Source organism: Lissotriton vulgaris, chromosome 5 (assembly GCF_964263255.1).
Source record: "Lissotriton vulgaris chromosome 5, aLisVul1.2, whole genome shotgun sequence".
Taxonomy (NCBI): Eukaryota; Metazoa; Chordata; class Amphibia; order Caudata; family Salamandridae; genus Lissotriton; species Lissotriton vulgaris.
The window spans coordinates 1,946,527,632-1,946,554,683 of record NC_141693.1 but is presented as its reverse complement, the minus strand read 5'-3'; the positions used below and the strand labels follow the sequence as shown (position 1 = coordinate 1,946,554,683).

Below are 27,052 nucleotides of genomic sequence, written 5' to 3'. Positions count from 1 at the left end.
TTCATTTTCTTCAGGTCTTCCACAATGCACTCATTGAAAATGTCTATTGCGTCTTTGGGCATGTTGGGAACAAAGACACTTTTTGGTTTAAAGGGACTTTCACCTGCTTCCCTATTGTTTGACTTCTAATGCTCCAAGGAGCTCTTGTGTACTTGGTAAATCTTCCTCAAGTAAATTAACTTGATTTGATCCTGATGCTGCCAAATCATGGAGGGTTAAAAGATTTTTTGCATCCACTGCTTGTATCACTTGTAGTGATGGGTCATTTGACTGAATAATAGTGGCTTGATTGTTGTTACTTCCTTCTTTGATTGTGAACAACTTTTTTAGTTTTAGTTTTCTAATAAAGCAGAAAACATTGGCTCTTGTGTTGGCATAATTAAAAGAGCTTTCTGGACAGAAATTGAGTCCCAGGGCAAGTAATTGTTCTTCAGCAGTCGTTAACGTGGTTGTAGACAGATTCGTGATTGTCAAATCTATTGTTTTTTCTTTTTGAACCACTGCTTTTTCTTTGGCTGCTGTTTTTTTTCTTCTTGCCCTGCGTCTGGCATTCCTCCTTTTTCTTGGACAGTCTTCGTTCTTGGATGCAATATTTTCAGCCTGTCCTCGACTAAAAAATCGACCTCTTCGCTTAAATTTAAAACTCGATTGCTTCCCAAGGTTGATAAATTACTGCTCTCCGTACTTGTAACACTAGATAACGACACAGTATCCCCATCTGTATCGATATTTTGCTCTATTCCGGATGTGCTTGGCAATGCATTTGGATTTATTTTCTTGTCATTAATCTTCAGTTTTTTGGCATGATCGAATTTTTTAGAAAAAGTATAAATTTGTCCCAGCTCATAATCTTTTAAATCTCTTGAAAATATGTTGCGGGAGCCTCCTGGCCCCCGCAACATATTTACTCATGCCCCCAGGACCTGGCCCAACCGGGGGCTGTAATACAAAGAAGCGCGGAGACGCGTTTCGTTTTATTTTTATTTTCTCTGCAGGATTCGCGCACCTAGCACGAATTCTGCCGTTTTACAAAAAAAAGCTTTTTTGGGCCCTGCGGGTCCTTGTGGGCAACCCCCTGAGCAGGCCTAGGGGTCAGGGTGATCCTACGCTGGCCCCTTTTCTTCATTTTACACTACATTTCACTTATTTTCTTGTGACTCGGTTCTACCGAGTCACAAGATGGCTGCCAACACTTTCCGGTTTGGAGTGTTGGCAGCCAGTCAGAGTGAAGCTCGTGACTGGGAGGGTTTGCGAACCCACCGCTGCCCCAGATATCGAAACTTTTTCTTTTTCTAATTCCTCAGGAAATACTAAACGGATTTACACCATTTTTAAAAAAAAAGGTCTCTTACTAAACCAAGGGCTACCTTTTTGTCAAATTTGGTGTAATTCCGTTCTGCAGTTCGGGCTGTAGCTTTGTCGAATGTTTCCTATGGAAATTAACATGGGAAAAACACGTTTTGGGGCCCCCCTTTTTTTTCTGCCCGGTTGTTGAATCCCCCTGAAACTTTCAAGGTAGAAGCTGACCGGAGCTATATATATGTATATATATATAGATATAGATATAGATATATATATATATATATATATATATATATATATATATATATATATATATATACATACATATATCTATATATATATATACATATATATACATATACATATATATATATATATATATATATATATATATATATATATACACATATATATATATATGTACATATATACATATATCTATATATATATACATATATATATATATACATATATATATACATATATATACATATATATATACATATATATATAGAGCTTGGGCAGTATTTAAAGTGCAAGTGCCAAAATTTTAAGACATTTGATTGGGCAACAGCGTGAAAAACGAAACAACATAGAAGACAAATTTGTCGAGGCACATATTGAGATAATCCCGATAAGCAAACCCATCATTTCTAAGATTCACATGCCTAATAAAATGTATCCAAATTGCCTTACATGATCGGCAATTTTAAATGTAAAAAGTTTTTTGCAATTTGAAAAATCATTTCATGATATTTACAAGATAAATCCAAGTAAAAATCCACGGATAAAACAATCTACCACAGAAATAAAATTAGCAGCCGCCCATTGAATCACTACTTCAGACATATGTATGACATGCTAGAAAACGATGTGCAACATAAAGGGGTAGAAAAAAACCCGGGGGGGAAAATAAAAAAATATAATATTTTTCCTCTCCCTCCAATACCTGTATAAATACAAACTATATTCTAATTTTTTCCTAATGTGCCTATGTTTCCTAAATAAACCAATATACACGCTTAATGTGTCCAATTTCATGTGTAATCAGTGAATAAATAAAAATTCTAAATTTTCTTTTATGAAAAGAAACGTTCAAATGATTTATGATCTTATTGTAGGCTGCTCCCAACCTACACATTTGATGTTGGTGACATAGTGTCGTGCCTAGAACCAGACTGAAAAAGACAAACTATGACTCAACCTACTGGAGATACTTTTTTAGTTGGTACGTATAGTTAACAAACGTCTTAGAAGCCCTTACATAGATTCAAGGAATGATATGATGAACTAACATTGCGCTGTGTATTATAGGCCTGATAGACTATGTAGGAGGGATTTTCATAAATACGTATGGAGATCTTCAGTGGAATTCAGACCCCAGGGGGTTTTACTATTCAGCTCTAATATATATTTTGTCTCCAGAGCTCTAAGGATACCCTCCCTATTGCCGCCTCTCCTCAATGGACCCACTGTAGCAATCGCATAATACCTGAGAAGTGCACTGTTGTTACCATGACACTCTCTAAAATGCCTAGCAACTGGGTACGTGGTGTCGCTTGTATTGATGGCTCTTATGTGCTGGAGCACCCCCTTGTGGACCTGCAATTTGGTACTCCCAACATATCGCAGGCCACACGGGCACTCCAGCACATACACCACGTACTCACTCTTGCAGGTCAGCAGTTTGGTAATTTTACGGGGCATAGGAGAGAATGGAGTAATATATTCGGTCTTACTAACTCTGTGTAAACAGGCCTTACAGCTAGAGCACTTCCTGAAGCCTTTACTCCCTGCCAACCAATTCTTTGGCACGATCACTTCAGGACTTAATTTTACTAATGCATCCTGCATAGAGTATGCTTTTCTGAATGTGATCGCAGGTTTCTTAGGCATCTGCTCGCCAATCACTGGATCAAATCTGACTAGATCCCAGTGTTTGTTCACAATTTTTCTCAATGCCCCATGCTGCCTGTTAAAGGTCCAGATTAATCTGGTTGGTTGCTTGTTCTCATTTGCAGTGGGTTTCAGCATTTTTTTGTGTACCAGGACGGTCTCTCGGGACAGGGCAATTGCTTTCGCCATTGCCGCATCTAATATACTCTCCCTATATCCTCTAGCTAGGAACCTTTGTTTGCTGGCTTCCTGAGCTAGTTTACACTGGACTTCTGTGCTGCACACTCACATGATCCTGAGCATCTCCCCATAGGGGATACTCCTGATCAGGTGAGGCGGATGGTGGCTCGCAGCGTGAAGCACCGTGTTACCAGCCGTGGGCTTCCTATACAAAGTTGTTTCTAAGTGTCCCTCATTGATCTCGATAGTAACATCCAAAAAATGAGCTTAGCTCTGACTGATATCTGAGGTGAAAGTTAGGTTGTAGTTGTTACAATTTAACCTCTCAATGAACTGGATAGCCTCTGCCCGTGTCCCCTGCCAGATTAAGAACACATCATCGATGTATATATACCGTCGTATGATGTGCTTCTTACAGATGTCATAGTGTTCACCAAAGAGATGTTCACCATTTGAGATGTCATCAGTGATGTCATCAGTGATGTCACTGACCATGCCATGAATGATGTAATATGTGACATCATCAGCAGTGGATTGCGGGTGCGCGAAATATAGTTAGTACAACTAACTATATAGGAGCAATTTCAATGGTTTTTAAATGCTAATTCCTAACTATATAAGGCCTGAAACCTATGGTTTTTTAAGTGAATATATATATATATCTATATCTATATCTATACTACTATTATAAAGAGAGAACTCTCACCTTTGAGCCAGGTAAAGTCGGGAACCACAGCGCCAATCTACACACCCGATACATCCTTGAAAATGTCAGGGTGTGTAGATGGACATAGGCTACATAAAATTAAAAAAAAACGTAAATTAAAAAAATTTACTTTAAAAACAAAGTAGTCCCCTTAAAGAAGCGTCGGCCGCGACGTAGCGCTGGCCGCGACGCGCTGCCCGCGACGTGCGTGATGACGGAACATGGAGCGGCGGTGATGTGAGGAGGTAAGGCATTTACAAACACTGAAAATGTCGGGGCGGGAGCGGGAGCGGGAGGTGATCCGTGTCCGTGAACAGCTGCCCGTGACGTGCGTGATGACGGGACATGGAGCAGCGGTGATGTGAGGAGATCAGGTAAGGCATTTACAAACATGTCGGGGTGGGGGCAGGAGCGGGAGCGGGGGCGGGAGGGGGAGGTGATCCGTGTCCATGAACATGTCCGTGTTTCCAGAGAAGGAGAAGGAGGAGTCCCGTCAGCTGCAGCAGCGGAGCAGAGCTGACCGGCTGAGGGCTGAGGGCGGCTTAGAACGGAGCGGAGCAGGGTGGAGGAGCAATCTGTCAGCGCAGGGGGTCGGGGCTGCGGGGGTCGTGAGGTACATCACACCTACCTCTGCTCGCTCCGCCCCGGCCAAAATATGCAGCCCCCAGCCCCCTTCTGCCCCAGGCAACGCTGGGGCGGGCTGCTAGTATATATATATATATTTATACTACTATTATAAAGCAAGAACTTCGAACGTTTGAGGCGGGTAAACTCGGGAACCACAGTGCCAATCCACACACCCGATACATCATTGTAATCGTCAGGGTGTGCAGATGGACATAGGCTATATAAACTATAAAAATATGCGTTATTTAAAAAATGTACCTTAAAAAAAAAAGTAGTCCCTTCGAAGTTGCGCCGGCCGCGACCTGCGTGCTGACCTCAGGAGCGTGGGGAGGAGCGGCGCCGAGGAGTGCGAGGAGCAGCGGTGACCAACGGCGGACAGGCAGTGAGGACCGGCGGACAGGTGGGAGGAGCGGTGACGAGCGCCAAGGAGCGGCGGATCGGTGAACTGAGGAGCGCGGGGGAGAAGCGGCGGCTGAGGTAAGGCTCCGGAGGACCCACGGACTAAGTCAGGGCAGGCGGGGGTCGGAGCAGACGGGGGACGGGGCAGGTGGGGGACGGGGCGGACGGGGGCCCGGGCTGCTGGACAATGTTAGAGGTCGGGGCGGGCGGGGTCCCGGGCTGCTGGTCAATGTCGGGACGGCCGGGGGTCGGGGAAGCCTGATTGCTCCCGGACAAGGTCGGGACGGGCTGCTAGTATATATATATATATAAATAAATAAAAATTTAACTGTTCGTTTGTTCAAAATCTCAAATCTCTGAAAATTCTTGACTGATTACTTTGAAAGTTTGACTGAATCCACAAATGTTTTTATATACACAATGTTGGATTTGAATACGCGTGTGTCGAATACGCGCGTTTTTAATCGAAAGCACAAACAGACACATAAAAATGTCAATGTGTGTTTGATAAAAATCTTAAATCGACGAAAGTTCTTCACCGATTGATTTGAAATCTTTCCACAACGTTGAATTCGAATAGGCGGGTGTTTATATATACACAACGTTGGATTTGAATACGCGCGTGTCAAATACGTGCATGTTTTTAATCTAAAGGATGAACAGACCCTGTTGATTGGGTTGCTGCGCAACAACTACAATAGACGCATAGAGACAAAAGTCTACATATGTTAGGATGGACAGTTGGTGTCAGGATGGCAGACCGGGAAGTGGGTGCAGGGAGGGGGTAGGAGTTGGTTCACTTGGCAACATTAGCGCGTGTTTATATTTACACAACCTTGGTTTTGAATACATGCGTGTCCAATACGAGAGACGCATATAGACAATAGTCTACATATATTAGGATAGACAGTTGGTGTCAGGATGGCAGGATGGCAGACCGGGAAGTGGGTGGAGGGAGGGGTGAGGAGTTGGTTCACTTTGCAACCCGAACAGACCATATTGGTTTGGTTGCTGCGCAACAAATACAAGGGACGCATATAGACAATAGTCTACATATATTAGGATGGACAAAAACATATTGTATACCCACAAGCATTGTGAAATTAAACATATTAGAAACGTGCACCTACTCTTTTCTTTCTCTTCCATTTAACCAGACTGAGCCACAGCAATGCGTGGCCGGGTACAGCTACTGTATATATATATATTTAATTGTTTAACACAAGTTGCATGCTCAAGGACATATACATGAGGGCCTCATGACAAATGTGCACCTGTGATTTTTTTTGTAGTATTTTTTAATTAGGCCCTAAATGTGGCCAACAAATTAATTTTGGGTCAAGTATGCAGGATTGCATCAATATTTTTTAGCTGGCTTATATTGATCAAAGTGATTTTGTGAACACGTCCAACCTTTTTCAACACATAACTCCTCCCTGCCCATCAGAGCACAGTGCTCCTCTCATCCACCTCAGCAGAACATTCCAAACTTCCATGATCTGCCACGACCTGATAGGTTGACATTGGAGCGGTCTCAGTGTGCCTCAACGTGTGCTGCCCTGCAGATCATCTGACCACTGCCTAAGAACCTTGGAATTGCTTCTTGTACCTACTTTAGCTTCTCTAGCTGTTCATTTTCTCTTAGTCTCAGAAATGTAGCCATTCATCAACAGTGTTAAATGTAGCCAATCATCAACAGTGTTAAATATAGCCAATCATCAACAGTGCTCGTTTCTATGGACTTTCAACCTGATGATCGTGGATCGTTTGACCAATAAGGTTGAAATGCTGTTGAGGTGCAGGTATGAACATTGACAACCTACCAGCAAATTAAAAAATATTAGTGACTAACACTCTATAAAGTGTTTGGTCTCACCCCTGTAATACCATAAATGCGAGCTATCTATCTTGATTTTGGCATCTCTTTCACCTGCAGAGCACGTGGAGGAACACGCTTTAATTGTGATTAATCCTGTTACTGAAATCTTAATTTTTATGTTATGTACCAGTGAAAAATGCATAACAACTAAATGTGTTGGTTTCCTCGTCCACTGTCCTAAAACAACTAAAATGTATTTTAAGTGAGAGTGACCCATGGCTAGTTTTGAGAAATGATCTTCTATTCCGATTCAGAAAAATTGTTCTAATGTACCAATGTTGAAGCAACGATATTCCATTTAGTACTGAAGAAATGCTCCAACTGAACCCATGTTAAACTGTAATGTCTCATGTATCCAGTTTCTGTACTGGATCATCCCCTTTTTCGACTTACAGACATTTCACTGTGAGACAGCCACCAACACACTCCGTATGCTGGTGGGGACAAACACCGACACACTCTGTATGCTGGTAGGGACAAACACCAACACACTCTGTATGCTGGTACGGACAAACACCGACACACTCTGTATGCTGGTAGGGACAAACACCGACACACTCTGTATGCTGGTTTGGACAAACACCCACACACTCAGTATACTGATCCGTACAAACACCGCCACACTCAGTGCCTGATTATGAGTCTAGCGATCCATGGACCGCCAGACTCATAGTGGCGCAGCGATGATGATCCGACACCACTGCACTGGCGGTCCAACTGCCCTATTACAACTAGGGCGGTCGGACTGCCATTGCACCGCCGCAATCCCAGGTATCAAAGATCCCTGGCGGTGGCGCAGAGGTGTTGAGGTCACAATATGCTTGGTTGAACTACCGCGGTCCCGCCAAGGCTATTGCACTGCCACGGTTTTCATGGCAGTTCCTACTCTATAAAAACCGTGGCAGAGAGGACCACTGTTGCCTCAAGGCCCTGGAGTGCTATGCTGTGCCCCCTCTTTGGAGGCACCCCAGTACCTGCACATTATGGACTGCACCAGTCCGGAAAATGCTGGATAGGGTTTGATTTTGGGCGTTAGTCACACAGCGCGGGGAGGAGTCAGAAGCCTTCCATTCATTTCAATGGCTGTGGGCAGGGTAGTCCGGTTAAAACATTGTAGGCGTGGGGGAGTGTCAGTCACTTATGTCTCTTCCTTCCAGTTGCTTATTTTCTAAATGATTGGTGGGCTGGGGGTTGGGGGAGGAGTGAAAATCCAGCATTTTCCGTTCTGGCTTCCATCTTTGCCACGCTGTCAGCAGACACTAGGAGCCTGGGCGCAAGAACGTTCCATATCATGTGAGTTAGTTATAAGACGTATAAAAATCAAAAAATACATTTTCAATAAAAGCCTTCGAGAGTAATGATGTTTTCGGAGCGGATGTAAAGGTAATTTCGATTTCATGAAGACAAGTGTGCGTGTATGTACGTTGTATGCACGGCCTTTGTCTTTCGTTTCTACCATGTGATCTTTGTGGCTTCTGGCGCGTAATCGTTTTCTCTGCATCTCCTCATTTAAATGATAAAGGATGTTGCTGGCATTGACTACATGTTTGTACTCTCTCGACCATTTGAAAAAGGTAGTTTTTTTTGTTTTTAGAACTTTCACATGAAGGAAACAAAGGTCTCGATAATCCGTTCTTGAGCGTAAGGATATGCATTTATTCGAAGGGGGGCATGGGGGGCATAAATGCTTGCGGCCCCTCCCCTGGCCACCATTTTAGGTTTGGTGACCTGGTGGCCGGGAGGTTGAGCTAGAAATTTTTTCTGAGGTAGTGTTAGCGTTTTATTACGGTAGTCCTTTTGTCTTCCAATTATTGTGGTAATGGCGACTGAAGACAATAGAGTGTTGGAGGCCATTCGGCTTCTTAGTGAGGCACGGAGGCTTGATTTGGTTATTGGCAATACGGAGGGCCCGTCGCGGCCTCACCGTCAAGCTTCTGACGGTGTGGCGGCAGTGGTGGCGGCCTTTGTCACCCCCAAGCGATCTCGCTCGGGTGCGCTGAGTGAACGGGACGGTCCCGTGTGAGGAAGGCGGTCCAGAATGTGAAAGCACGGAGGTTGGAGGAGGCGGCGACTGAGGAGGCGGAGCGGTCTTTGGTGCAGGTAAGACCCGCTCAGGTTGAGGCTTTGTCTGCGGGGGGGCCGCGGGAGCTATTTGTTGCTCCTGCGGCTTCGGTGCGGGCAGGTTCGGTTCCAACCTTGCGGGGAAAGAAATGTGCACAGAGCGACGGCCAGAAGCGTTCTGCTTCGGCCTCCGCTTCAGAATTGTCTGCGGTCACACGGGGGGGGGGGAGTTGGTGTGAGTCTCTTGCTCGCCTTCGCGCCCGCTAATTAATCCTGTACCGCTGCCATTTGGGGGACAGGGCATTTCTGTCCTGGAGATTCAGGTGACGCCGCATTTGGGTGTGTTGGGGATGGGGGGCGAGCTTTGTGATGCCGGCTCGTGCGTCTGTGGGAGAGCAGGAAGGTATGTGAGGCAGGAGGGGATACTAGTTCAGGTCGCACAGGATTTTGGTGATCAGGGTGCGATGGGGCAATTCAGCCCCCTGTTGTTTCCCCCCACAGTATCCAATAGAGGTGAGGTGATCTTTGTGCAGAGTGGGTCAGTGGGGGAGGGGGAATGGGCGCAGGTGGGGGGTTGGGAAGTCATGATGCAGGCACTTTAACTTCCCCTGTTCATTCTTTGGGGTCTACCAGGGAGGTTGCTGGGAATCTGTTGCAGTCAGGCACCTTTTCTTCAAGGGGTGTGGTGAGTAAGAGGTATGGAGTGGGAGCAAGGTCTTGGGAGGGGCTTGATGTTTTTCTTCTTGGTCTAAGGGAGTTCGTGACGCTGGCAAAGGCAGGAGTGGTGCAGGTTTTGAATGTCAGGAGGAGATGGGGGGGTGGTTGAGTTGCGCAATCCTATGTTGGGGGATCAGGTGTTGGAGGCTCGTGAGGTAGGGGTTCAGGAACAGGTGGTGTCCGGAGGCCAAGCCTTGGGTCCTGCTTCAGCTGTGTTACAGGCCATGCTAGATAGGACTAGTGGGGAGGAGGTGGTGGAGCCTTCCCCTCCTCCACACAGGGTTTTTCATCAGGTAATGTGGTGATTCAAGGGAAGGAGACTATGCAGGGAGTTTGGTCCAGGGATTCGATTGGTGTTGGTGAGGTTGGTAGTCAGGGGCCCGGCACATCAGTCCAGCCTTTTTCTTTACAGGTTAGGGATCGGCGTGGGACAGCGGACTCGGTAGGGCGGAGTGTGGCCCGTGGTCACCGAGGAGAAGGGAGGGTGGAGCCTAGCGCGGCACATTCCATACCGTCTGGGGAGCCCGACGCGGTCAGCAGATGCAGGTCCGGCGCGACCTCGCTGGCCCCTACATATCTTCACACAAGGAGGACGGATTGGACTGCCGACAATCTTCACAGGAATACTCAAAGGTTGGGGGAGTACCGGCGGGTACAGTCGGCTCCCCCTTTAAGTGTTCAAAAACAGGTTGGTAAGGCCCATTCTTTTGTGGAAGAGCCTGTGACAGCTCATAAGAGGTTGTTGGTGTCAAGCCCTCCCCAGTTGGAGGAGCCTTTGATTTTGGACTATGATGAAGATAGCCCAGAGGAAGGGAAATTGCGTGATACTGTGTCTGGGGGGGGCATTTTCATGCTTCTCGTAGTGTTTTACAGGCACCGGTGGAGGTGCAAGCTTAGAAAGTGGTGGTGTCCGGACCAGCTCGAGAGCGTGGCCCCGCTGGAAGGGTTCCTCAGATGGTGGACAACGTGGAGCAAATGGCATGGCGGTCGGGGATAGGGCAAGCCCCCTTATTAAACCCAGGTGAGCTTGATGAACCACGGGCCAAACCAAAAATGGTGTCCGTGGGGACTGGGGGTGAGTCTTTGGAGGGACAGACGGGAGGTAAACTGTATAAGGGTCGCTACGTCAAGGATCAAGGGGTAGGCACAGGTGTTTCGGAAGGTGCGGCTGCCAAGGTTGAGTGTGGCACGAACACTGTGTCGATCGGGGGGGAAAGATCCTTTACACAGTAAGGAGTTGAAAATTAAAAATTACCATATATGGGTGTGACTAATCCTTTGGGGGCCCATTTGATGGTTTCTACTAAAGAGAGAATTTTGGAAAGGTGAGTATGTGGAGCTTGTGAAGTTGCTCCATAGGGAAGTGCGCTCTAAAGAAGGCTCAAAGGAGGAAGAGTATGAGCTGGCTAAGCGCCCTAAGGTATCGCTGACTATTGAAAATTGGACGTCAGCATTTTTAATATACGCTAGCGTATATTACGAAAAGTTTCCGGAGCGCTGCGTTGCTTTATTTAAATACATGGATGTTATCAGAAAGGCGCAGATCACTGGTAGTGGCATTGCATGGGCTCAATATGACGAAGAGTTTAGGGCTCGTATGGCCTGGGACCCGGATGCCAAGTGGGGCGAGTTGGACACGGATCTTTGGCAACACACGATGGGTGTTTCAGTCGGTGGTAAGACTATTTTTACTGCTAGTGGCTTACCATTAATTTTATCGGCTCTTTCAGGGAAAGCCAGGAGGAGGGGCATGTTGGGACTTTAACAAAGGTCGGTGCTCAAGGGAATTCTGCAGATTTCGACATGAATGTTCTCAGTGTGGTAGGAGACACCCATCGGTCAAGTGTTGGGGGCCTCGACCAGCAGGTGGGCAACAGTGGTCCCAGCAGAGTGCTAGCGCATACGGTCCCTCTCCGAAATCCCAGGCAAACAGAGGGGGAAAGAATGCTTCAGGGGTTGGGCCCAAAGGCTCGTACTCCGGTTAAGTTGTATCATTTGGCAGACAGTCTGAAGGGGTATGAGGATGTGAGAGCTCAACAAATTTTGCTGACAGGTTTCCTAGAAGGTTTCAGATTAGGATATTCAGGGCTTTGTGTGCGGCGATGGTCCAAGAATTTGAAATCAGCTGATAAACTTAAACCAGTGGTGCAGGTCAAACTAGATAAGGAAGTGCAAGAAGGTAGTATGGCAGGTCCTTTTGATGATTGGCCTTAGGTGGACTTGATCATTTCACCCATAGGTGTTGTTCCTAAAAAAGAGCCTGGGCAGTATCGATTAATCCAACACTTATCATGGCCAGAAGGGGCATCAGTTAATGATTTCATTGATGAAGAGTCAGCTTCAGTGTCCTATTCTTCGGTTGATGTGGCCATGTCTTTAGTGGTGACAGCAGGTCCTTTAGCGGAAATGGCGAAATGCGATATAAAATCTGCATTTAGACTGCTTCCAGTCCATCCTGAAGATTGGAGTCTTCTGGGCAGCCATTTCAATGGAAATGGTACGTGGACAAGGCACTGCCAATGGGTTGTTCAATGTCCTGTTCTCTTTTTGAAACCTTCAGCACTTTTTGCTGTGGTTTTTCACTCGCCAATCTGGTCATGAGCTAGTCACACACTATCTAGATGATTTATTTTTTGTGGGGCCCCATGGATCCTCGGCGTGTCAGGCTGCATTGGATAAATTTCAGGAACTTATGGAATATTTGGGAGTGCCATTGGCGCCAGAAAAGACCATGGGTCCTTGCGCGACCATGTCTTTTGTTAGGCATTGAGCTTGATTCAAGGGCGATGCAGGCTCGCTTGCCACTGGATAAGAAAGTGAAAATGCTGGATCTGTTACAGTCAATGTTGGCAAAAACAAAGGTTACAGTGAAAGAGGAGCAGGTCCTGTTGGGTCATTTGAATTTTGCCTGCAGGGTTGTAAGAGCAGGGAGAACTTTTTGCAGGCGGCTCGGCAGGGCTCTGTCGGGACATCATTTGCCTCATCAGCATGTGAGATTGACTGCTGGGGTAAAAGAGGATTTACGGATGGGGTCCACCTTTTTGCATTCATTCAATGGAGTTCCTTTGGCTCGGGAGGAAGACTGGTTGTGGGAGGTCCAGATTTTCTCCGATGCGGCAGGCAGTGATGGTTTTGGCCTGTACTGGCAAGGCAGTTGGTGCGCAGAGAAGTGGCCGGACAGGTGGAAAGAGGGAGGCAGAAGTATTGCTTTCTTGGAATTGTTTCCGGTGGTGGTGGCTTTGATGCTGTGGGGGCAGGAGTTGGCTCACAGAAAGGTTCTGTTTCGCATTGACAATCGGGCTGTGGTCGTCATTATCAACAGACAGTCTGCCAGGGATACTCAGATTCTGAAACTGCTGCAAGTCTTTGTGTTGGGGTGCCTTAGGTATAACATCAGCTTTAGGGCTCTACACATTCCTGGTGTGGACAATGACATTGCGGATGCTTTGTCTCGTTCGCAGTGGGAGAGATTCCATGGGCTTGCCTCGGTGGCGGACAGGACACCGACACGCATGCAGGAGCATCTTTGGCAGGTCGGCAACACAGGGTCTTACAGTTGGTGGTAGGTTTGTTGTCTTCATCTACTCGAGCCGCATATGACCTGGCCTGGAGGGATTTCTTGGCGTCGGGGGCTCGCAGATGTGATCCTGGTTGGAGACGTTTGGAAGATGTAGTTCAATTCATTCTGTATCTGATGGATAGAGGTTTATCTAGGGTTACCATTGCTGGGAAGTTAGCGGGCATCTCCTTTATGGGTAAGCTCCTTTGGGGATACTCTCCTTTGGCTGGTGAAGTGGGGAGGAGATTGTTGGAAGGGTGGGCTCGAGAGCACGGAGGGCAGCAGTCAGTTCGGAATCCCTTGTCTTGGCAGAATTTGGCACGGGTGGTGGAGGCTCTTCCTCTTATTTGTACAGATGATTTTAAAGTCTGCTTGTTCTCCACGCTCATGGTGTGGATGTTTTTGGTGCATTTAGGGTTTCGGAGTTGTTGGGTTCTAAGTTTAATAAGGGTATTGGGTGGGAGGATGTTCATTTGTCTGAAAAATGTGTTCATTTATGGCTGCATCGTTCGAAAACTGATCAAAGAGGCAAACATGCCCCTTACAGTGGGCCTGGAGATGGTGTACTGCTTCTGGGGGGGTTCTAGAAGCAGGTGTTTTTCAGCATGCAGATGGCGCCAGGGTCACTGAATATCAATTGCGCATGGTATTATGCAAAGCGTTGAGGAGCATTGGTTTGGATGAGAAAAAGTATGGTACTCATTCTTTTCGAATTGGGGCAGCGACTGAGGCACATAATCGGTGTTGGTCTGGGCAAGACATCATGTGCTTAGGGCATTGGTCATCCAGGTGTTTTCAGCGCTATGTAAGAAATGACGCGGTCTAGGCGCTTGCGTCATCATCGTTGTCTTAAAATCTGATGCTGCTTTTCTCATTTCAGGTTCGGTGGCTGGCCCTCGGTCAACGGCTATGACCATTTGGATTGTGGGTCATTCATTTGTGAAGTGGGCACAGATGCAAGCACGACATAGCTATTTTGGATCAATGCTTGGTTTTAATGAGCGTTTTTCAATGTGATATGGAGGGGTAGAGGGGGTATGTGTTGGAAGGATTTGATTCCTGCTCTTAACTCCTGGTTGGGCGGGGGCCTTTGTCCTGATGTTTTGGTTATCCACTTGGGGGAAAATGATCTGTGCAGGATGAAGTGAGTGGTTCTCTTACGAGCAATGAAGAAGGATCTTTCTCTATTGCGGCAGCAGTGGGCGGGGTGCCATGTTTTTTGGACGGAGTTAGTCCCAAGGAGATCTTGGAGGGGGGCTCACAAGCCCAAAGCAATTGATAAGGTGCGGAAAAAGATTAACCTAGAGGTTTCCAGGTTTTGCAGAGATTTGGGTTTTGGTCGTGTGACGCATAGTGACATTCGGTATGATGCAGTTGAGTTCTTTCGAGATGATGGTGTTCACCTTTCCAGGTTGGGTATGGATTTATATCTTTTGTAGTTGCGAGAAGTTCTGTCTCGTTGTTTGAAGATTCTGGAGTTTGCTGGTTAATTCCCCCTTTTGTTCTTAAGTGTCTTTTCACTGTCTGTTTGGGGGGCAGAAAGAGGGGGGGGGGTGTAGTTCTCCCCCCCCCCGCTTTCTGGGTGGCGGGGTTTAGTTGTGTTTTGTCAGGCTTGGCAAGTTTGTGGTTGGTTTTTACTTGGTTGGCACATTCGTCAGGGGTAATTGGGCATGATGACTTGTTGGGATGGTTACAGAGGTTGGGGGACAAAAAGGGGTTTGAGGGCAAACGGTTGAGTTTGTTTCATGGTTTGGAGGGTTTGATAAGTTTAAATGTTTATGCTGGGTTTTTGCATTGTTTGATTTGTAATGATGTAATGTTCGGGTGGGGGCGGGGTCAATGACGTTTAGGGGTGGGAGTGGGGTGTGGGAATTAAGGAAGGTATTATTTAGTGAGGATTAGTTTTGGAAGGCGTTTGCCGAGGTTTTAATTTGTTAATGTGCACCTGTTTCAATAAAGCGGCCTTTTTCACACACAGAAGTTTGTCTGTGGTCTGCTTGCCCCCCTCACCCCTCCCTCCCAATGAGTATCCTGAGAGTGGCCCTGGGTCTGATGGGACTCTTGTGTAAGATGGATGGGTTTCACTAGCTACTTAAATTCACGTCCTAAAGTTAAAGTAAAGTGACTTTTTGCAAAATGAAGCCAGTGCAGAAAGCGAACACCTAGAGAGACGTGAAGGGAATTCAAATATCAATGCAAACTGCTTTAGATTGAAACACACGAAGGTACAAAAAATGGCAGGTTAGTTCAACAGCAGAGCGCACTTCAAGGCTAGGCTTTGTGCCGTTTTTGACGGCGTTGAAACTAGTTTAGATTTTTTGTTGCCAAATGTTAAAAATAATATCTGTGAAACGTACTGGAATCCTTATGCAGTGGCGTGTGGGCTCAGTTAACGCTCTGTCCTCGGTCCGAATCCAGAATTTCCCATTCTCCTCCTCACTAGATCATATTTTAGCATGCCCTACATTACAGCTCGGATTTCTAGTAACAAATACCGTGAATGCCAAATTGAATGTGACCCAAAAACAGAGGCAGAAGAATCACATAAAAAACGACTCATTGTTTATAATACCCCTCTTGCTTCCTCAGGATGCACCAGGCCCTTTGCAGAAGCACTCGACCCCCCCTGGGCCTGGCCTCAATTGATAAACTGTTTTAAAAGAAGCACAATCACTCTTGCTACCAAAACGGGATTGTGCTTCTTTTAAAACAGTTAATGTTGTTCACCAAATTTGGCACTGCCACTGCGCATCATATTACTAAAAAAACAAATTTGCTGAACATAAGAAACTGTTTTAAAAGAAGCACAATCACTCTTGCTTCCAAAACGGGATGTAATTAATTTACATTCCATTATGGAAGCAAGAGTGGCGTGCGTCTTAGTTTTAAAACAGTTTATTATGTTCACAAAACTTGCTTTCTATTAATATGATACGTAGTGCCTGCCTCAAGCATAAAAGTTGGCTTCTGCCTCAGTCGGGTTACATCCAGTCCGTACCTATCTAGTTGGACAGTCACAGTTTACATTTGGTATAATTTGCGAGCCTTCACTGCTATTACATTATGTATTTGCGGTAAAGCGTCAGCATATTAGTATGAAGAGGAATAAGCAAGAAAAGGAGCAAGAAGTGTAGGACTAATTAAAAGTATGATTTGGTGTAAATAGAACTGAGTAGGTGCAAGTTTGTGGAAGTATGAGTAAGTAGAAGTAACTGTAGGACGGTGCGAATATATAGGATGGTTTATTAACATTCTTGCTTTCTGAAATGTGCTTGAAAATGCACCATATGCCCACTCTTTTTTAAAAAATTTCGGGGGGGGGGGGAGTCTCCTTCATAGGTTAGAGCTTGCTCCCTTGCCACATTGCACTGCCTCTGACTTTTACACCCACCTCTTTCAAATGTCACCAGCCTCCACTGGGCAAATGAACGATTAGGGCCCCAAAAACTTTATCCGCGAAACGTTTACTATTAAGCAGTGGGCCATATAGCTGATACACACAGCAAAATATAAGCATTTGGACTTAGTGATTGACACTTACACTGCACAGATCCAAAATTGTCCCGGACTAAATTTGCAAGGCCATGTAAGATTGACATTTTTAAGATTCAGACTGTTATATATTTCGATCTGGGAGTTTGAAGGGAAATGGGACCCAGTTCTTAAGAGAAATACAGTCTGCTGTCTCTGTGGCTCTGCAGTTGAATCCCTTATACATATCATATGTATTTGCCCCAAACTGTTGTCCTTAAGGAAGATATATTTATGCTCCTTGTTAAAAAAATACTAAAATAAGAACAACTGCGGATGTTGTTACATCTTGTTTTAAGCTCAGAGAAGGCAGTGTAATAATAATGTGGGTAACATTTTGAGATCGGGCCTATTAAGAATTAGCTGCGTGATTACTAACCTTTACCTGCACACTTAAAGGGATATAACGTTATTTAATAGACAGAAGGAGTTCCCTTTTGGAACAATTGTCGGTAGCACAAATTCAATGCACTGTATGCATTTTGCACACTTGGGCACACCAGCACTTTATCATATTAGTAAAAGGCAATAGACTGAGCTAAAGATAGTCGTAAATGCATTGGTCGAAGGTCGAACAATGTGGCCAGTGCTTCCAATGGCTGTAATTGGGAAAATATATGGATTAATTATAAGTAAAGAATCGTTGAAGTCGGAATACAAACAGCATTTTATACTTGAAGATGTATTTATTGAATTTAATTTTTGTAAGCTAGATTTGTAACTTTTAATTGCAGAATATTGTGTAAGATATATGTGCTAAATGTGATTATTTATATTTTTATTGTAGTCATTGATTAATACAATAAACGTTATTACTACTGCATGCCCCGTAATAAGATGGAAGTAGGAAGGGTTTTGAACTTTAATTTGGTAACAAACAAAAAAGAAAATTTGTCAGGAGTGACATTCTCTTGCTGCATGAGTATGGAGCAAATTCTGAAACAGAATTTAATAAGGCCTGGTACAGCTGACAATATGAGATGTCTAAACTGCTATAGATGACTGTAGTGTATAATGGTCTAATTTTTCGAGGGCTCACCATGCACCTTACATTCTCTTGGGTGCACTTTAGGCCTTCAGTTTGAAATGAACTTGACATAAAAATTTGCTCATGCACTACTTAGGATCTATAAAGCTACAATGGGTAATAATATGGGCAGCTTAGGTCCGTGCTGATCTTTATCTGATTTTAACATCTTATTATGCACCACATGCTCTAAACCTCCTGTGAAATCTTTTCTCTACATCTCTCAATGGCAGACTGAGCAAAACTCAATCCCAATCATAATGGAAAGAAAATATGTGTTGGCGGACATTACAAATGGCTGTGCAACTCTGTGGTGTTTGTGTGGGAGGCCCAGGGTACTGGCTGCTGAGATGCTTAGCTCTTACCAGGGCTGCTGAACAGAAGCAGAAGTAAGGCTAGGTTCATGGCGTGTCCAGCTGTGGTCCAACACTGCATCCTCGCTTTGGTCTCAGAGATGTGGTCACCTTGTCTCGTCCGCGTGAGAGCACAGCTTGGCGGATGGGTTCTTGTGGTCAGAGAGCCTGGGTAAGGCCTTCGGCTCTAGAGTCTGCTGTCCACGCTCTCACAAAGCCACAAACAGGAGGACGTCAGCAGCGGGCTAGTGAGAAGAAAGCAGAGAAGGCTTGAGAACGGCACGCATGGTCAGAGAAGATGGTGCCTTGTGGCTTTCATCTCTTCTGAAATATAGAAAAGCCATACCACGTTTCTTTATCCACTTACCTTAAGCTGGTGTTTGGGTTTTCAAAGAAATAACCAACATGTTATGTGCACAGTGTGCCTGGGGTGGTTGTATGTCAGAATATTGCCTACAGAAAACTAACGCAAATACTGTGCCTAAATATTGTTTACAAAGATATTATCACATTAGGTGTAGGTTTTGTATTATGAAATCCAATATGATAATCCTTTTGTTAGACTATATTGGTACAAGGATATTTCAGTATTATATCACCTGGGGATATGTCTTTCCCAATCATTTTTATAGCTACACCACAGGGAGTTAAATTCCGTTGTCTTGATTGGGTTTCACTTTACACCAACATTTTGTGGAGGAAAAAAAGAAACATCCACTAACAGACTGCCTAAGTTATCCAACCTTAAAGGCCTATTCAGATGTTTTAACTCCAGCACACAAGCAAAAAACGTTAGGGCTTTTCATCTATTTGGAGGCTCCCTCGTTTTGATGTAGTTCATGTGCTTTGCAATTAAGGAAGCATACAGAACAAAGCCTTCCGCTGGAATTAAAGAAAAAAAACAGAACTCCTCTCCTAAACTGTTAAAAACTTGGTTATTTAAAAAACACTAAATTGGAATGACAATTGGGGCTGTTGCTCCGTATCGTTTAGCTGGTTCTCTATAGTTTGAAACTGGATTTCTTTGCGCCTAGACACCCTCTGGTATTAGGGCACATTCTAAATAAAAATGTCATTTAATTTCATACAACACACTGACACAGACACAAAGACAGTGACATTCACACACAACTTACACACACTGCATGGACACACACACACACACATATATATATATATATATATATATATATACACAACCACACACAGCTCACACACTCAACACAGCCACAAACAGACACACGGACACCGTACGCACACACACACACACACACCCTCGCACACACACACACACACACTTGTTGCCCTGTATGAAAGGGTTCACCCAAGAAGTGTCATCCTTAGGATTTTGGGGGCTCCGGGGAAAAATATTTTGGTGGCGGAACAACTTTGAAATGTATTACCCATTTTTTGCTAATTCATGCCCTACGGTGATTAACAATACTGAATTATAAGACAAAGGTTACAATTCACAAATACACAGACATGAGCTAGAGAGATCACTTTCTCAGGTGCCCCTTGGAAGGTAGGCACCCTGGGCAATTGCACATTTTACTTGTGCCTTAATATGTCTCGGCCCCTAAGAATGGCGGCCCACACCCCTCTTTTGGGATATGTTAATACACAAGTTGTATTCAATGATAGAATAAGGCAGAGCCACAGAGAGATGACTGCTGATTTATCAAGGAGTACAGTCACGTGCTCATGCCCCCCACTCACTCTCTTTTGGTCATCCACACATGCAACCACAACACACACACACACACACACGCTGTTTTACGAGCTGGTTTTGCTCAAATAAACATATATTTTGACTGACTGACACAAACAAACACACTCTCTCTATTTCTCTCTTTCTCTCTCTGGACTGGCTATTGACTTTAATGGAATATGCATTCACTAACAATGTTGATGCATAGCCCCACACATGTATTATCAAAGAGAAGCAACATTTGTGCTCTGTTGTTTAGTCAGCCGCTCCTTCGGGCGATGCCATGGTAAATGCTGCCCAGTCTGCTGCTTGAGTGCAACTATTTGATAAAGGTCGGTGTTTCACCTACCCAAGTAAGAGGGAGGCTCACGGACATGCAGGGCAAGGTAGCTAAAGAGACCTCTTCCAGCCACATTCATGCAAACACCGGCAAGTGAGACATAAATGCATGTTAAATGCAAAGATATTATCTTCCTCCACAGATTTTTTATAAGAAACAGGAAATTGCCTGCTAATTACATAGTAGAAAGGGGCAAATTCTTTTTAACCCAGTGATACCATTTAATTATCCATTAGCTACATAGAGCTGTCAAACAAATCTCAGACAATATGGAGAAATATAGACATTTGGCAAAGACCTTGAGAGTGATGACAGGCAAATGTTTAATAATTTGAGAGTGTTAATAGGTGTGTATTGAAATACAGAATGATATGAGAAAAATCTCTAACAACTACACAAAAAAGCAGACAAATGATCAATACGGGAAGAGTAGTACCTACATGGCTTTATGAATTGGCCCAAAAATGTCTGAGTCCTCCTCTAGTACAACTTGTCATATTCATAAAAGCTTTTGTCAGTCAGTATTTGTGACACCGTTCTTCATACTTCCCACATTGGAACTGACCCAAAGCAAGAGTTGTAAAGATCCAATCAAATGTCCAGGTACCGCACCAATAACATCAGAGTACCATGTGCCACGCATGCCCCATGGTAGAAGATCAACACCATAGTTAATCGATGGAATTGATAATAGGAAAATGCACAATAAATACAAAGTTTTAGAAGTCAAAGCTAAAAAAATATGAAGTGATACCAGGAAATGCCCCAATAACTGCCTGTTGGTGACAGGTAAATGTAATTTTAACTGTTGTGTGAAAGACAAAAGCAAAATATTCGATAAAAAAATCTTGAAACATAGTAAAAATAGACTACAATTTAAAATTAATTAAAATTTAAACTTAGTATTGTATGTACACCCACACATGGTATACTGCAGAGTAAATACAGCCAAATGCCCTATCTATGCCACTTTTCCCTATAATCTTAACACTTTTATAAATCTCCTTTTAGCAAGGTATTAACAAACAAATACAACATTATTAAAATGTAATTACAAGTACTCCATACATAAAAGATACTTCTAAATTCTTTACACCTACTCCATAGTTGCACACAAACACCTGATAATTACAAATCTCTTATAATCAAGTACCAAATAATCAAAGTATTTACAGTTAATATTGTAATCAGAGAATATTTACAAATATCCATCAATATAAAGGGTAAAGTACCCCCTCCGTAAATTATAAGGATATTGCAAGCCACTGGGATGTTACATGACCATATGGAGGAGCAAGGCCGAAGGCCGAGTTCCTATATAAGGTTATGGAACTCTGAGGTGACTTGAAATACTCTTATCATGTACGACAAGGGATACCTTATCCCATACAATACTTGTCACTCCATCACCTTTCCCACAAACCACTTAAAATTGTAATGCCTAGCTCTTTCATATGAAAGAGAGGGCATATTTGCAAACGCGAAGAATAAAAATTGAACCTTAAGTGCAAAATTAAACCAGCTAATTATTTTTTGCTCAAAGATATTACAACCAGTTCAATTCAAGTCAGTTTTAAAAAATGCAGTAGCTCAGGATGTATAGAAAAATGCAGAACAATTTTAACTTTTCTATAATTATCTATGGAGGGCAAATAAAATAATGTATTATTTCTGCTTTTAACTGTGAGAAGAAAAATAGAGTAGGAGGAAGAAAAGCAACACTTTATTTTTGTTGTTTTAACACCATCGCTGCTGATGGTATTCCCCTCCTGTGCTGACCCTCATCGAATCCCATTGTTCATGACGAGCTCAGCTCGTCATAAGCACAGCTCAACCGTGCCTCATGACGAGCTGAGCTCGTCATGAGCATCGAAGGTGTTAAACAGCTGCTTCAATTGTGCTCCCTGTCCTGACCTGCCTTTCACTTTGCAAGCTGGGTCTGGCAGCAGGCATTGAGATTTCAGAACTCGACTGTAATAACTTATTACAGTCGAGTTCTGGGGTATTTTCTTTATCATCTGCATTTGAGTGCGTCAAAAGTCACCGATTATAAAGAAATTAGACATTTGCTTACATATAGGGATTTCAGAATCCCATGTATTATAATTATTATTTATTGCAAATTATTTTTAAAAAACGAATTAAAATACACTATAGCTGTAGATGTATTATAGTCTAAAACTATATAATTAAACATCAATTTCAAGTATTCAATAAATAAAAAGATATAATACATAAAACAGGGTACCAGGCACATACTAAAAACATGACAAAAGGGTGTATTCAATAAATGCAGAGTTATAACAAAGAAAAAGACTGAGTACATACTAGAAATATTAAAATTTCTGATAATAACAGATCAATAGTAAGATTATGCTGAAAATGACAAAGCACTGGCAGGGCAATGCTCAAATTGTGCAAGTACAGGCACATTTTCAGTAACTACAGAGTGATACCAGATAAATATATTGAAAATGCAGTAGCATAAGAAGTAAATACCAGATAATACATGGTGATAGCTAGTAAATGTTAAATAGCCACAGAGTGACACTATCTCAAATAAAATCAGAAAGAGGCTCACCCAAAATCGATAATACTCTAACTTTCCATGATTTCACTTTTAGACTGACCTTGTCAGTAAAATCGAGGCAAATTCCCAATGACAAATAAAATACATGTAGCTGGTGAGAAATCAAAATAAGTATTTTAAAATTCAAGAGAAACAATTGACACGCAAGATCATATAAAACTAAATATTACAGTAAAATATTCCATTATTGGAAGTTAGTGCCAGAAAATACTACATTACCTCAAAGATCTAGAAGTACACCCATATACTCTACACCATAAAGCGATGACAATAAAATGTTGCATAACTACAATACAATAACAAATAATAATCATAATAAAAAATTCAAAAAACAAAAATCTAGTCTATTATAGAGTAGTTACAGATGAATACGTTATAGCTATCATGTATTTCAAGCCCCTTTATTTGGTACATGCTTACACACAAATAGACTCCAACTTCAGCACAATAACAAACAGCTAAGACTCTTAAAGCAATTACAAATCTCCTAGAATCAAAAAGTAATTAAAGTTAAAACCTCTTCAGTCACAAACTAATTAATAACTATAGTGTAGTTATAGACACATTTTTATATCCACAAATGAATGAGCGCCAAGTAGGAAATATCAACATATCATTTACTACAAATGTTGTAAAATCGTAACATACAAAATCTATAACATGATTATTATCATTTCGCAAAAGTAAACCGTGCACAGACTATATGGCTACAGTGTTATGACAGCTAAATATGATATACTCATATAATAATTTCATATGTCCTACAGTTAAAGAGGCAATAACAGAAATTGTACATGCAAAACACTTGTAAATGTCCTGTCACTGCAAAATAGTTACTGACTAATAAAGAACTAGGGAGTACTCCATGACAGCTAGAGAGCAGTTACCGAATAAAAGCATGTAACTGCACAGTAGTTTTAGAAAAATACTATTTAACAACAGACACATATAATAACAAGTCATTAGCTATACTTGAAGATCATCATCGTCATAAACATAACATGTATTTGAAAGTGCAATGCCATCCCTTAGGGCAGGGGTCTTCAAACTGGGGGAGGGGGGGCTTTATGCTGATAGGAGTGCTTTGTTTTAAGTGGAAAAGAATTGTGGCAGCAAGCTGCTGTGTAATGGGCTATCACGAACATATTTTGTCATGGATAACCCAGCTGAGAGTATGTGTCAAAAGTGAAGCGACTCCAAATATTCTTCAAAAAAAAACACCTCCACCCTGATTTCTAATAATCACAATGTTGATACTTTTACAGGTTAGTAAGGCCTGCCTGATCAGAATAGTGTTTGGCAATCATGTATTTGATTAAAGTTTTGAAAGGGGTAACCAAACTTAACTGCCTTGTTTAAATAAGTTTAGACATGTTTAAATATTGACAATTTAATAAAATATTTGTGAAAAAATTCTGAGGGGGCTCCAATTATTTTCATTTTTTCACTGGGTGCCGGCATTAAAAACTTTGAAGACCACTGGCCTTAGGGCATGTGGCTGCTGTTTATAGATCCTCAGCTCATTGCTACTCGGAAGGATGAAGGACTGGGTGGATTCAACAAGATTCAAACTTGCGACCCATCAGGTCAACAAATTTCTAGAATGGTTGAATTTGGCCCATTAAACACCAGGTCAGGGTGGTTCAGATCTCTCAATGTCATTCAGAGGTCTCAAGGCACATCTAGGAAGAGTTCCAGAACCTATCTCTCCTAACTTTACTCTTTTGATAATACGAACACTTACTTAGGTCTGCTCTACCAACATTTTCCTTAGCTTACCCCAGTCTTACGACTGTCAAATGGAAGACATGATATACATATACTAAAGATAGCCTTAATAGTGCCTCCAGACTATCTAAAGCTAGGATATAATCATTTATTAATCAGAGCCATTCTCCCTGAATTGAGACATATTATGAAAACATTTCTTAATCAGGCCTTAAAACCGAGCATTGGCTTCATCGGAGAACATAACTACCGAACCCTATTTCTCGAGGATGATTCGGAGATGCATAATTTTAACAAGATCAGAATCTGATCTTTCTTGCCTTGATTAAGGTAAGTTTTTACTTTCTGATTAGTCCATACTTATAAAAATTAGGGGTGCTGGCTAAAGCATCTATGCACAAAACGGACACATATATTCAATACTTGCATTTGGCTAATGGTAAAAAGGAGAACATGTATCAGGAAATATCCGGATGGGAGACTTAGAAATCCTGCCAAAAACCATTATTCACACGCAGGCACACACAGCACATACATGGCCACAACATACTAGACCCACATTCATTCACTGCAGCTCAAAGATCACCCACTGCTCTAACACCAGGGTCTACCCCAGGTACATCACTTGGCAAAATCCTTCTGGGGGTGATCCTTCCAGGAGATGGCCCAGGGTCCTGCTACAGGCAACCGTGCTTTACATGCGCAGTTCACAGGAGCATACTATAACAGAACGTGATGATCACATATAACACGGCATGACATAGAGACAAAATCTTACCATAGCCACTCAAGAAAGAGAAAAGCTGGAAGGAGTGGGACAGAGAGAAAGAGTTGGAAAAAGAGAGAACAAGTTAGAGAGTGTGAAAGAGGATGAAAAAGGAGAGACACACACAAAGAGAAGAGACAAAAACAAAGCAAGAGAAAGCAAGAGTCGGAAAGAGAGAATGAAACAGAGTTAGAGAAAGAGTCATACAGATGGAAGTGAACCTGGGAAGGAGTGACGGTATGGGATACTTAATGTGGTAGAAAGAGAAAGAGGGAAAGAAAGAGAGGGAAGGAAGGGAAGAGTCAGACAGATGGAAGTGAACCTGGGAAGGAGTGACGGTATGGGAAACTTAATGTGGTAGAAAGAGAAAGAGGGAAAGAAAGAGAGGGAAGGGAAGTGAAGGGAAGAGTCAGACAGACGTAAGTGAGCCTGGGAAGGAGTGACAGTTTGGGTGACTCAAAGTTGGAGAAAGAGAGAGAAAGAAAGAGAGTAGAGAAAAGAGTCATCCAGGTGGAAATGAGCCTTGGAAGGAGTGGCAGTATGAGAGACTCAAAATGGAAGAAAGGGAGAAGAAAGAGTGAAGAAAAGAGGCAGACAAATGAAAGTGATCCTTGGACGTTTGGAGTCTCAAAGAGGGAGAAAGAGGGTGAAAGCAAAGAGCGTCATCAGAGTGTGACAGTATGTTGACTAGTGCAAGGAGTGAGGGAGCCTAATACTTGTGAAAACATGGAGAGCAGATGAGGACAGGAAAAGAGACAGATTATAGGTCACAGTTAGAGATAGACATGAAAGGAATGGAATCAAAAAACGCGATGAAAGTCCTGTTAGCTCACGCTTACCTCGCTTCAAAGAGAGTTGAACAAGGACAGCAGTAGAGTGACAGACATTGCCCAACAATAATGCTTCAACTCTAGAGATCTGTGAGTCCATAAAAAAGGACCTTGAAAACGAGAGAGGAGACACATGACCAAAAAACAGGAAACAAAAGAATAAACAGTTGATGCATAACCCAAAAAAGAAGTGAGACATGAAAAAAGGAAATGCAAACTAAAGAAAATAACAAACAGAAAAGAAGGATTGGAATGAAAAAAAAGAAAACAGAAACGACTAATCTAAAAGAAGAGCTCAAAATATGATAAAGTAAACAAAATTAAAGAAGATACGCAGCACCGAAAAAAAAGCAAATCAAAACACGGTTGAAATATGAGACAGAAAAAATATATAGAAAAGAAGAACAATGAGAAAGGATTCGTGAAAGATAATTGGAGATAAAGAGTGAATGGAAGAGAAAGACGGACAGTGCTGAGAAATTAGAGCAACATTAATGAAACAATAAAAGAAGATGGTGCAATAAATGGAGGGAATAGAGAGTGAAAAGAGGGAGGTTGAAAAGTGGATGAAAGCTAGGACGAGGTGAAAGCACAGACAGCATGAGAGGGAACAGAACATAATTAGACTGAATTAGAATGAGAAACAAAGAGCGAAAAAACGTAGAGAAGCATGAGAAAAGAAGAAATAAAAAAGGAGGAAAGCTGGTTGAAAGGGAGAAATAAAGAGGAAGGTTGAATGAATAGACAGAATGGGAAGGGAACAAGCATTCAGAATAAAAAGAAAGATTAAGAAAATTATATAAACGCGGTAGGAATTCAAAGGAAAGAGAGATACATGGGAGAAAGATGA

The 27,052-nt window shown here is 42.8% G+C and overlaps 1 protein-coding gene across 2 annotated transcripts in view; it reads right to left on the bottom strand.

The window, feature by feature from the left end:
• The window catches only part of LOC147717830 (natural cytotoxicity triggering receptor 3-like), a 132,858-nt gene that overhangs the window by 17,909 nt on the left and 87,897 nt on the right, over positions 1-27,052 (bottom strand). For both annotated transcript variants that reach the window (XM_086924607.1, XM_086924608.1), the window contains exon 2: positions 18,250-18,482. In XM_086924607.1, the coding sequence (XP_086780733.1) occupies positions 18,250-18,319 (70 nt within the window). In that variant the 5' untranslated portion in view covers positions 18,320-18,482. The remainder of the gene's footprint in view (positions 1-18,249; positions 18,483-27,052) is intronic.